Here is a 13,140-nt window from a genome sequence, read left to right as displayed (position 1 = left end):
TCTTAAAGAAGAAGAGGCGGACAACGTGAGGACCATGCCGAAATCAAAGCGGGATAAGAAAGGTGATTAAATGCTTCTTAAATGTATATTTACATCTTTATTTTTCCACTTTGAGTCTGTCATGTTTCTGTAGAGCTCACTAACTTCACCAGGCGACGGACTTGCTTGGCTAGCGGCTGAAGCTAAAAGGCTGGAACTGTATTAGTGCATGTGACCGGCTGCTGAGCTGGTTTAGTATATTTGGCTGATTAATATTTTCTGACATTTCAGTGTCTTGGCTGACAGTTACCTCTCGGACTGGAAATGACCTCCCTTTATCTGCTATTCCAACTCTTTCCTTCCTTTACTAGCTTTGCTGTAACCTTATAAGAAGGCAGCCACGCGTTGGCTGTGCAGCTCGTGCTGGTAGTTTGTCGTGTGAACGTCTAATGTGCTGATTATGTGTGTATTACTATGAATTATGGCTGCTTTTTACACGTTCCCTTCTCTGTCTGTAGTGTCCTTGACAAAAACAGCCAAGAAGGGGTTGGAGGCAAAGCAGAACTTGATCGAGGAGGTCAGTGTCTTCTGGTATTTCTCGCTGCCAGTTACGTTTAAAGGTGTATTCTTATCTAAAAGTAGCGTTTATGGTTTTGTCATGTAATATAGTATTGTGTGGTGTATCATTGCCCCCCAGCCTCGTCAGTGTAGCAGAATTCATTATTTTGTACTGTTTTTATGTTTCTGTCCAGTAGTTTTGTTTTACTACAATACCCATCATGCATTACGCGAACACAGTCAATTTGACTGCGTCTGGTCCAGAGGCTAATCTGTTGTGTAGGCCAGCATTAGCGCCTCAGTTGGTCGTTCTTTGTTGAAGGTAGCAGTAATTATTCAGTCAAGGTACATCATTGGTTGTATAGTGTAGTGGTTAACACCTCTGCTTTATATGCTGTAGACTGGGGTTCAGTCCCCCACCAGGGCAAGCAGCCTACATTATACCAAGGATTAAGATTAAGAGACCCTTATTAGTCCCACAATGGGGAAATTTCACCTCCGCATTTAACCCATCCGTGAAGTGAAACGCCATACACTATAGTGAGCACACACACACTAGGGGGCAGTGAGCACACTTGCCCGGAGCGGTGGGCAGCCCAATCCGCATCGCCCAGGGAGCAGTTGGGGGTTAGGTGTCTTGCTCAAGGACACCTCAGTCATGTGCTGTCGGCTCTGGGGATCGAACTGGCGACCTTCCAGTCATGAGGCTGGTTCTCTAACCTCCAGCCCTTGGCAAGACTCCTAACACTGCCTTGGCCTACCTGTATAAAATACTGAAATTGTTAGTGGCTCTGGATAAGAGCGTGTGCCAAATGCCGTTAATGTAATGTACATCATCACAAAGGATTTTTTAAAGCAGGAAATCTTTGCAAATGTTTGTTTTCAATGACATTTTGCAGCTTAGTTTCCGTAAATGGACTCAATGGACAGGGGAGCAAACAAGGCTTTCAAATTTTAACAAAAAAAAGCAAGGATAATTTGTTTTTAATGATTTGGACCCTTCACTTATTTCAAGATATTTTAACTTGTTTAAAACCATTTTATTAAGTGAAATAATCTGCCAATGCATTTCACATTATAAAATGACTAAGATAAAATAAACAGTAAACATTATAATTCAGTAAATTCAGCACAACCTTAAATAACAGCTATGTTAGAATATTTAGTTATGTTTTCAGGAGGCATGGTGAGTGAGATCCTCCTGGTGTGGGTTTCCTCTTTTTCAGTGCTGCTTACAAAAGCAGCTGGGGTACTAATAGTGCATAATTCACACAATCATTCTGACGTTTAGCCACAGAACTAGAGGCTAATAAATCTGTCTGTTGTGCAAGCCAGCATTTGTGATGTAGCTTCAGTTGCAGATTTAGCTTCAGAGCTTACTTCCATATCATATTACGTCGTCAGAAGTGAGTTTTTCTGGTTTTAAATAAAGAAATCACAACAAATGTAGGTTAGCAATGGTGACGCTTTTCATTTTGGCCAGAGCGTTCCGTAAAGTACCACTTCTAACTCACTTGCTCCTTGTCTCCCTCCACCCAGCTTAGAAAATGTGTAGACATGTACCGGTACGTGTTCATCTTCTCTGTGGACAACATGAGGAACAGCAAACTTAAAGATGTCAGAGCAGCATGGAAGCACAGTCGGTGAGACATACTGAACACACAGTTGGGATAGTGTAGTGGTTAACACCTCTGCCTTCTACTCTGTAGACTGGGGTTCAATCCCCACCTGGGCAAACACCCTACACTACACCAATAAGAGTCCTTGGGCAAGACTCCTAACACTGCCTTGGTCTACCTATGTAAAAATGATCAAATTGTAAGTCGCTCTGGTTAAGAGCGTCAGCCAAATGCCATAAATGTAAATGTAAAATGTAAATGTCTGATTAGCTGGTACTGTGTTGATGTTGCTGTTCAGTTCTAATGGCTAACATAAAATTTCTTTTGTGTTCAAGTTTCTTTTTCGGCAAGAATAAAGTGATGATGATCGCGCTTGGAAAAGGACCAACAGATGAGTACAAGGATAATTTGCACAAGGTATGTTCATTTGACTTGGCAGAAAGGTTTGAGGTTGTTGGGTAGAACTTGGGTAATTCGTTTTTGTCTGCCTTATAGGTCAGCAAGTACCTGAGAGGAGAAGTGGGCGTCTTGTTCACAAACAAAACCAAGGAGGAGGTTCAAGAGTAAGTGCAAGTGTAAAAGAGAAGCACTAATATAGTTTTTACATTCCAGGACGACCTCACATATTTGCCAGTCCGGGTACCATAACCAACCAAAATTCACGATTCTGTATTTGTGTGTTTGTAATGCTGTGACTGTGTGAGTACTCAGATTCAGATTCCTTTATTGATCCCAGGGGGAAATTGCAGTTACCCTACTGTTATTGTTAATAATCGACTGCGTATTTTGATGATTAAATGTGTAGTCGGTGTGTGTTTTTAAACACATGTTATTAGAGTATTTGTAGGCTATTTTTAGGTAATTGTTAATGCCATATGCCGGCTTCCTCTTGAACTGTTCAGTCTGGAACTAGTTTAGCAAAACCTTTTGCTTGATACACACATTTTATTTCATTAAAATTAAATTTTTAATCATTACATTTTTTTAGTTAGTTAGGGCTCTTGGCTCCCAAGTAGCTCACCCTGCTATGATTTATAGTTTATATTGCAATATAGCTTTGCTGTTATTGGCTACCTTGCGTTGTGCTTCATTCAAAAGGCGGTCCAGGCTGAAACACTCCTTACAGCTTCAGCATGAACGGCCAGGGCTAATGTAACAGATATTTGTAAGAATGAATAATTTAAATGAAAACGGTTGCAATATCACCTATATTAATATATCTAATTGTACTTTAATGGGGCCCTTGGTCCTTGCCTAGTGCAAAGACCACTCCTAAGTGAGATCCTGCTGGTGTGGGTTCCCTGTTTTTCAGTGATGCTCACAAAAACAACTGGAATAATATTGGCACTCTTTTCAGAGAATTTGCTGAACACCCTGTTTATCACTGTAACTGATTCAATGAGTGTAAATTCTAATCTTTTTATTTATTTATTTATTTTAAGTTTTTTTTGTAAACTCTAGATATTTGTATGCATCTGAGGTGTGTTATTCCTGTCCACATGAAATGGATATGCTAAAACTGGGTACTGCTAACATACTATAAAAAAATACATGTAACTGATCTTTGTACCTAGTGCATCATATTTATATAATAAACATATTAATATTAAATGTTTTTATTTCCTGTAGATATTTTAACAGTTTCCAAGAGACTGATTACGCGCGGGCTGGTAATACTGCACAGATGGCGGTGACGCTGGACGAAGGGCCGCTAGAACAGTTCACACATTCTATGGAGCCTCAGCTCAGACAGTTAGGGCTCCCCACAGCTCTCAAAAAAGGTAATGTAGCTTTGGAGGAGAAATTTCGTATTTTAAGATCAAATTAAGTGACCCAAAGTTTTTATGATTCAGCCAGAAATGAAGTTTTCTATTTAACCTAAATGTATTTGATCAGCCAAGACATTGGGTGTCATGCACCACGCAGACTGTACGCCTAAATCAACAACTTGTCGTAAATGATGTCGAGTAGTTTATTAATCTAAAAAAGCGCATGTGGTTTGTGAGACTATATGACTTACTGTTATCTATAAAAAGTTCAATTCAGGCTTCAGTGTGGTTGTTACTGCTGCGTATTAGCTATGTGATACTGAACATAAGAAAATATATATTTCTGAAATTGTCTCAGGGGAAAGAAAGCATCTATCAATACTGTATTAATGAAGGACCATTGCTTATTTAATGTTTTCTCCTGAATCCCCTTCAGAACAAAAGAGACTAACATCAGCATTTCATTGTGAGGCGTTCTGCCACTGAATGAGAACAGCATGAGACTGTTTTCTACTCTGATAAAGATTTATGAAATGAGTATAAGAAAGACAAGTCAAACGTAAAATCTGTGAGAGAATATTTTCATCAGTTATTCCTCAAGAGCTGAACTTTAGAAATAGGAGAACTCTGTCACATATTTGAAAAAGGACTAGCATATCTAGGAGAAGTGAAAGATAAAGATATAGATTCTTTGCTCTGGGTGGGATGATCGTCTACGTTTGGAGTAAGGAAGGGGAAATGGTGTGAATTTGATTGTTTGACCGAGTAAATCTGTCTGCAGGAGTGGTGACGCTGTTACAGGATTATGAAGTGTGCAAAGAGGGAGACACGCTCAGTCCTGAACAAGCTCGTATTCTGGTAAGTTGGATGGAGCGAATCTTGGCTTCAGTGTTTTAGAATAAGAAATGTGTTGTAATCCAGACAAGAGCCAGTTTTCCAATGGCCAGTGATGAAGGGACTGTGTTAAAATTATTTCACTTTGTGAATAACAATGTCATACAGAATATGTGTATAGCAAATTGACTTTCATTGACTTTTCTATTGCTTACTGATGAGGATGTATAAAAAAAAAAAAGACAGAATATGCTGATATTTTGTAACAGGGTTCACATTTTTTTTGTGTACAGTGGAATTCCAGGACTTTTCCATGACGTTAAATGAAATTTCCATGCCAAGTATTAAACACGATGCTTAGCGATTTATCATTTGTACTGATCTATTGTGACTGATATCAGTTTCCAGTTTTGGTGATATCTGTATATCTATATATCTGATGGATAATGAACATTTTTACTTTACTTATGGAATGCAAGCCCTGAAACCCTGTGCATTTAGTTTTGATTCCTCATTCTCATGTGCAAACATGTCCATTCCAATTTTTCATTTTTTGCCTCCGTTGAGGTCAGTGTACACATTTCCACAATAAGAGACTGGGCAAGAACGGGATCCATGGGAGTCACGGGATCCATGGGAGTCACAGGACCCAAACCACTGCTAAGCAAAAATAACACAAAGGTTCATCTACCATCTCCTAAAAAACATCTAGGTGACCCCTAAAAGACTTTTCAGATAATATTTCTGTGGACTGCTGAGGGTCCTGTTACATCTGGAGTAAAGCTAACTTTGCATTCCACCATAAGAACATCATACCAACAGTGAAGCACGGTGGTGGTAGTGTGACAGTCTGGGGCTACTTTGCTCGTCATAATTGATGGAACCATGAGTTCTGCTGTTTATTAGAACGTCCTGCAGTAGAATGTCTGCCCATCAGTTTGTGATCAAGGCGCTCAGGCGCAGTAGGACAATAATCCAAAGCAAATGATTCAAAAGAAACAGAATCAAGGTTTTGTGGCAGAGTCATCAAGTTCCTGACTTGAATCCTGCTGAGATGCTGTGGTAAGATCAGGTTATAATGTGGCCGAATTAAAACAAAGTTGCTAAGAAGAGTGTATCAGAAATCCTCCACGGTCATGTAAAATGCTGAGTGCAAGTTATTACAAACATTTGATTGCAGTTGTTACTGCTGGGGATGGCACAACCAGTTATTAGGTTTCGGGGCAATTACTTTTTCACATGGGCGATACAGGTTTTGAATAAATCTTTATCATCAATAAATGGAATTTATTCATTGCAGCTTTTCCAACTACTGAGTTTAACACGTCCTTCTCATGTAAAAACCTTTTTATTGTAAAACAACCTTGCCTTACTTCTTTATGTATGTTTGATTTTTTTATCACTATGAACAGTTAAGTGGTGGATGTCTTTTAGTTAGGGGTCTTTTACAGCAAATGGAGCTTTTACAACTTCTGTATTCATTTATTTCAGAAACTCTTTGGCTTCGAAATGGCTGAATTCAAAGTGACCATAAAATGCATGTGGAACTCTGATACAGGAGACTTTGTGACGTTGGCCGGAGAAGAGGAGGACAACCAGCAAAAAGATGAGGAAGAGGAGGAGGAGGATGATGAGTGAAGTGAATAAAGTAAAGGACTAAGTGGGAAATGGATTTTTCTCTCAGAACTTGTGCAGAGACATTTGAAATACGTTTTATTTTTGTGTGTATTTGTCTCCGTATGTAAGGTCCAGACTCACCATGAACAATGTTGTACATCACGGTGTTGTACGGTTTGTTTTGTGATCTTTCCCCTAAATACTTTGTTTAAACTGTTGTGTGGTGTTCGCTAACCCCAGAAATGCTCAGTTGTCACACCATTACAATATAATTTTTAATTTTTTTTTTTTTTTTTTTTTTTAAATAAGAACTGATTCACAAAGTTGAGCCTTCTAAGCCTGAAGTAATTGGTTTACAGTGTGGTTTGCAGTGTTCAGCTTGCATTGACAGTAGTGGTGCTGGAATCAACAAATGAACAATTATGCATTTAATCTTTAGTTTTGTGAACAGAAGTTTCTTATGAAAAGATCTTTTGGAAAAATAAAATTATTGTAAAAATGATTGTTTACAAGTCAGATTAAAGGTGTCATCCACCAGTGTCTACCAATACAGTCAGTGTCTAACGGAAATAGTTGGGGCACTCGTGGGCCACCAGGTCCCAGCCATCCTTGAATGCATCCACGACCTCCTGCTTCAGAGGGCCGCCTTCAGCTGCTGCCATGTTCTCCTGAAGCTGCTCCATGGTGGACATGCCAATGATGACCCCATCTCCAAGGTCACCCTGAAAGTACCAAGAAAATGAAATGCTGAGAAGAAACAACACAGTGAATGATGCAAGGAGCACATGATTATTTCATTAGTGGCTGGATTTTCCCTGTGATTTTACACTGATGAGTGAAGGAGGTATATATACACGATGGCAGAGTTAATTAGCAGCGAGCTTAAGTAGGTTAAGAAGGTGAATTTCAGCTGTTGCTGCAGGTTGATAATGTCCAAAATTCTACTTTTTTTTTTTTTCCAAAATACAACACAAACCGTAAGTCAGCTGTTATAGTATTATATACACATTATAACAAGATATATGAATTCTAAGAAAATCGCATTGTGTAATCTCCCTAAACAAGCATTGCCCCAATAGAATGGGATGCTCTGAAAAAGCTGCACGAGTCCAAGGTCTCCATGCCCAATGCCACGCGTTGGCTGAACAGGTATAAAACTCCCTAGCACTGGGCTGTCCAGGAAAGCTTGGGTAACCCAAAGCTGACACCAGACCAGATGCAGACAGGCCTTTTAGGATTGAGGAACTCCTACCTTCAGCTGAGAGTGGTGATACATCCAGCGTATGGCGGCTGATGTTAGCGTTGGCTTCTGTGACCCATAAGCTGCTTCAAGAGCCTTAAGAATGCCATCTATGGCATGGAAATGGCTTTCCTTCCAGTACCTAAAACAGTCACAGATGAAAAATACTAGATTTATTTACTTATTTATGCTTTTGGACCTGATTTCATAGAACACCTTTAACATAGATATTTATACCCCCATCAGTGGCATCTCTTTCTCTCTAATTCGCCCGTTTTGGAGTCACAGATGGATGTTGAGAGCAGTGTTTGCAAAGACCCTGGACAAGATTTCACACTAAGATTCATTCCACTGTCCCAGCTAGAACACACTGTATTGCAGCTCATGATTGAAGACTTTTTCAGGAAACAAGCTCTTAAGTATCAAGGCAAATGCACCTAAAAATTTAGTTTACCATTTTTCCTCTAACCCGAAATGTAGCCAATCAGCCAACATGTGTCCCAAGATTTTCTCTTCAGCTTTGCACTGAGATTATGATGCTAATAGGAGTTTATAACCATCAGTTAGCAACTCTAAAACACGGTTATCTAAAAAAAAAAGGGCTTTTCAGGCTTCAAGATGGCTGCTACTTTAGCTATACCATGTACCTTTGCTCATTTTCATAGGTGAACGAGTCTGCATGATGCTAACTGGTACGTGTTTTCTACATTGGCCTCATAGCTCCAGCACAAAATTAAGGAAGCAAATGTTCCTTAAATATGAAAAAAATTTTATGACTGCAACTAGAATCCACCAAGAACAAGCTTTATTATTACCTGTCTCTGTAGGCAGCAGCCCATTTATTTCCAAAGAAGCGTCCTGCAGGTTGACTACTGTCTTTGTCTTCATAGTGGTACTTCCCAGTCAGCAGACCTCCTGCATGGATAAAACAGTCAAGCTTACGTCAAAATCTGGGACACTAAAGGTCACAATAAAAGATATGAACAGTGATGTACCTGCGAGCGGATTGTACGCATAGAAACGGATGCCGAAGTGTCGCAAGCATGGAATGAGTTCTGTCTCCACTTGTCGTGTGGTGGCATTGTACATGCCCTTTAAAATCAGATCACAAACTGAGCTTTAGGCTCTGTGTGGAATACACAGGCAAAGAATACAGACGTTTATATATATACACACACACACACACACCACTTTATTAGGTACTATTAGGTATATTAGGTTCAGTTGCTTGTTAACACAAATAGCTAAGCAGCCAATCACACGGCCACAACTCAATGCATTTAGGCATGTAGAGGTGGTCAAGACAACTTGCTGAAGTGCAGACCGAGCATCAGAACGGGGAAGAAAGGGGATTTAAGGGACTTTGAACGTGGCGTGGTTGTTGGTGCCAGACGGGCTGGTCTGAGTATTTCAGAAACTGCTGATCTGCTGGGATTTTCACGCACAACCATCTCTAGGGTTTACAGAGAACGGTCTGAAAAAGAGGAAATATCCAGTGAGCGGTCAGTTGTGTGGACGATGCCTTGTTGATGTGAGAGGTCAGAGGAGAATGGGCAGACTGGTTCCAGATGATAGAAAGGCAACAGGAACTCAAATAACCAACCAAAATCTCTGAGGAACATTTCCAACACCTTGTTGAAAGTTTGCCACGAAGAATTAAGGTGGTTCAGTTGGGGTCCAACCTTTTACTAGCATGGTGTACCTTATAAAGTGGCCAGTGAGTGTGATATATATATATATATGCGCTTCTTCACGTTCACCTGATAGACTGTGGGAAGCACCCAGTTGTTGTGTTTGCAGATGCAGTAGATTTCAGCCACTTCCCAGGAGGCATAGTTGGACAAGCCCAGTTCTTTGAACTTTCCCTGATGATACAAAATCGTGTAAGTTGGATATACGATCTAAAAGGTCTATAAAACAAACAAAATTTTAAACAGTGGGATGATTATGCCAGTAGGACCACAGCAGGGCACCAAACTCAGATCTGGAAAATCTAGTGATCTAGTGAGCTTTTCCTCTTCGAAAGCCCCATTAAACAGTCATACAGGTTTTCTGTGAAAGTCTGGGGGAATTATACAGACACTTCATCCCCTATGAGTTGCCTATTATAGCCCAACAAACTGTAGCAATTCTCCTGCCATTCAAAAAAGCAGGTTGCCTGTTAAGATGTGAGCAAGTCTCACATTCAAGCTGACTCACAACAGTCATGAAGCAAATAAACAATCGTGGGCAGGTGTTGGTTTACGATACTTTAGTAAAGGCCCTGATAAGATGTGATAATCTGGGTTGCCTCTACCTCTTTGTGGAGCTCATTGCAGGTCTGGAGTGTATCTTGAACAGGGTTCTCATGGTCAGGAGCGTGCAGGTAAAAGATGTCCACGCTCTGGGTCTGAAGCCTCTTCAGAGAGGTTTCTAGCTGAGAGCGCACACTTTCTGGCTTCAGTGTCTTGCCTTCCCAAGGGTTCGCTTTGGTGGCAATTGTAACTGGGAAATGAAAACAAAGAAAAAATAAATACAACAAAAGACATTAACACCTGACTTATTAAATTATTTACTTTCAATATCATTTAATCTTCTAGGTTTGCAGCATTTTTAACACACTCTTTGAAGTTGATGATGACTGACTGCACCGCACATGTTGGTCATCATGTTGGCCATCACATTTGACAGTGAAGGCTGAAGTCCAGCACAGTTGGGTGATTTCAGTGCTCAAGCACACCTGACACAACTTTTAAAGTCAAAATGAAAGCATCTGGAAACATGCCTGCTCGCCTCCTACATAACAGTGTGAAATAAGTCGAATCAAGTCAAGTCAAAGTCTGTTTATACAGCGCTTTTTACAAGAGGCGTTGTCGCAAAGCAGCGTTACAGAAAAATCCAGGTCCGAGCCCCATGAGCGTCGCCAGTGGTGACAGTGGCAAGGAAGAAAGCAAGAGGAAGAAACCTTGAGAGGAACCAAGTCTCAAAAGGTGTTGGAGTAATGTACATGGAAGCCAAAAAGCTGATTTTATTACTGGGTTGATGTGTATTTATTAGCTAACCGTCATGACTTCTTGATCAAAGGGAGATTTCCAATAGCTGCATGACTTCTTTGCATAATGACTGCTGGTTATTGCACTATGAGAATATTGATGAAAACACAGAAAGAGGGCCACATTCTGAACTGTGTCAATCAGATGAGGCTGATCAACACTATGCTGCACTAAAAAAATATAACATAACATGACAAGCACCACAGATGCTGGCCTTAGGCTGGAGCGCCCCTTTAATTAAGTTCAGTTGGTGTACTGGAGCAGGAAAGTCACCACACTGTGCTGGACTCTGACCCTCCAGGCCTCAAATGAATGATCCCTGTGCAAAGCAACAGTTCAATGCACACGATCTGGTAAATTTGCAGAAGTTCTAAAGCTCATCTGAGGACAGTGGTAGTAGGACACTTAGGAAAGACCTATGGTCACATCCTGGCCCAATTCCAAGTGGGCTAAGAAGTACGTGTAAGGTGGGCAACTGAGTTTCAGCTACTCATACCCTTGTAGTCCTCACAGGTTACATCTACAGTGTTGCAGGAGCTGCTATACCTGTCTTGGGAAGTTGCATGCCTCCTATTATTGCCTCTGCCTGTCCGCCTGTGTACATGAGGGCAGTGTCCAGCTCATGATGACCGCGCTCCAGAAACGCCTGGACCATTCTGCCGCTCAGGTCCGCGTCCGCGCGCCCCCCGAACGCCATCGACCCCAAAAGAGTAGCTGGGATCTTTGACTGTCCAGTTTGACTCGAAGCCATTCTGACAGGCTGCGCACTGTGTGAGCGTATAAGGCCGGTGGTCAGTCCGTGCTGAGCGGCGCGCAGGCCTGTTCTCACCGCACTCAGCATAGCGAGTCGGCTGTGCTGTAGAAGAGGGCTAAGAACGGAAACGCAGCCTGACCTAAGGAACCGTCTAAAAAGGTCTGATATCGATGGAAACGAAAAAGGGGCAGAACGCTTGGAGGAAACGCTATTGGCTTACTTTTGGAGTGGACTTTTGACCATTCATAGGATTGGTCTGTTTTCCCGAAAAATACACCCCCCCTTCTGAGCGCTATATTGAAGCAACGTCGCTAGAAAAACTAACACACTATCCCATTCTGTTACTGTCCCTGATTTCACATGTTGTTCTTCTTCTAGCCACACGATGTCAGCAAAACACGAATAATCTAATAACTGTAGCGCTTTATTTCTTCTCGAGTTCGGAAGAATCCAATGCCTCTGCCTTAATATGCGTTTCAGAAAGAGATAAAAGGACATTTCAGTATTGTGCAGAATAAATGCATAACTCATTTCGTGTATATTGCACATTCTGTACACATTTCCATCCGACTGATTCCCTTGACTTTTTCATAGCTTACTGATCAGGATAGAATCGGTTTATACTGGGTATTTTTTGTAATTCTTGTAGTTGTAATTCATCAACAGGTTATCATAATTAAACTAGGAGAGATTCTAGTCTCAAAGTAAATAAAGGGGTGTGTTCGGAGCCCTGATGATGACATCCTGTATAAATAAAAATAATGTGTGGCCACGACTTAGTAAGGCATGGGAATGAGATTATTAAATCGTGGTCATGACTTAGTAAGGCGTGGGAATGACATCATGGCTGATGATTAAGTCATGGCCACGCTTTACTAAGTTGTGGCCACAACTTAATCATCTCATTCTCACACCTTACTAAATCGTGGTCATGCATTATCTTTATTTGTACAGGATGTCACCAGCAGGTACTGAGCCCCGCCTTATTAACACATGGGAAGGCCACGCCTTATTAACACATGGGAACAAGGTCCTAATGCATGGCCACGACTTAGTAAGCCAGGATGTCATTCCCACACTTTACTAAGTCATGGCCATGCATTAGGATCTCGTTTCCATGTTTCACTAAGTCGTGGCCACGCATTGTTTTTATTTATACAGGATGTCACCAGCGGGGCTCTGTAAGTGGGGCTCTGTAAGCGGGGCTCTGTAAGCGGGGCTCCGTAAGCGGGGCTCCGTAAGTGGGGCTCCGTAAGCAGGGCTCCGTAAGCAGGGCTCCGTAAGCAGGGCTCCGTAAGCAGGGCTCCGTAGGTGTTTGTCTTTTAGGGGTCCTTTAAAGCAGATGAAGCATTCACAACTTCTGTGTCCATTTATTTCAGAAAATCTTGCATGAATGGACAAAATTCAAAGTGACCATAAAGCGTATGTGGAACTCTTGAGCCAGGAGAGTAGAAGATGTTTGCGGGTGATGAAGAGGACAGCCAGGAAAAAGATGATGATGATGAAGAGGAGGATGGAGGGGGTGAAAAAAGTAGAGAACTAAGTAGGCAATGGACTTTTTTCTCAAACATCTTATCCACAGCTTGTGAGCCCCGGACTCACTATGACCCAACACATTTATCTGTGTTGTACAGTTTCTACTTCTGAATATACCTTGTTATTTTAACCTCAGACATTCACTGTTTACATAAATTAGTTAAGATACATACCCGTGAAAGGATATAGATTATGTCCCATA

The 13,140-nt window shown here is 41.2% G+C and overlaps 2 protein-coding genes across 2 annotated transcripts; one reads left to right on the top strand and one right to left on the bottom strand.

Moving 5' to 3' along the window:
• On the top strand, positions 1 to 6,843 carry mrto4 (MRT4 homolog, ribosome maturation factor). The gene is made up of 8 exons (XM_017704897.2): positions 1 to 62; positions 498 to 556; positions 2,077 to 2,180; positions 2,492 to 2,573; positions 2,652 to 2,719; positions 3,786 to 3,937; positions 4,707 to 4,783; positions 6,251 to 6,843. The coding sequence occupies exons 1-8, from the start codon at positions 35 to 37 to the stop codon at positions 6,395 to 6,397; spliced, it is 717 nt and encodes a 238-aa protein (XP_017560386.1). The 5' UTR covers positions 1 to 34; the 3' UTR covers positions 6,398 to 6,843.
• Positions 6,774 to 11,504, bottom strand: LOC108431624 (aflatoxin B1 aldehyde reductase member 4-like). The gene is made up of 7 exons (XM_017704895.2): positions 11,195 to 11,504; positions 9,913 to 10,100; positions 9,377 to 9,481; positions 8,612 to 8,708; positions 8,432 to 8,531; positions 7,629 to 7,758; positions 6,774 to 7,098 (listed from the first exon to the last, which is right to left on the bottom strand). The coding sequence occupies exons 1-7, from the start codon at positions 11,487 to 11,489 to the stop codon at positions 6,937 to 6,939; spliced, it is 1,077 nt and encodes a 358-aa protein (XP_017560384.1). The 5' UTR covers positions 11,490 to 11,504; the 3' UTR covers positions 6,774 to 6,936.
• Between the last annotated feature and the right edge of the window lie 1,636 nt (positions 11,505 to 13,140).

Source organism: Pygocentrus nattereri, chromosome 21, assembly GCF_015220715.1.
Source record: "Pygocentrus nattereri isolate fPygNat1 chromosome 21, fPygNat1.pri, whole genome shotgun sequence".
Classification (NCBI taxonomy): domain Eukaryota; kingdom Metazoa; phylum Chordata; class Actinopteri; order Characiformes; family Serrasalmidae; genus Pygocentrus; species Pygocentrus nattereri.
The sequence above is the reverse complement of the archived record's forward strand: the minus strand, read 5'-3'. Positions and strand labels throughout refer to the sequence as shown.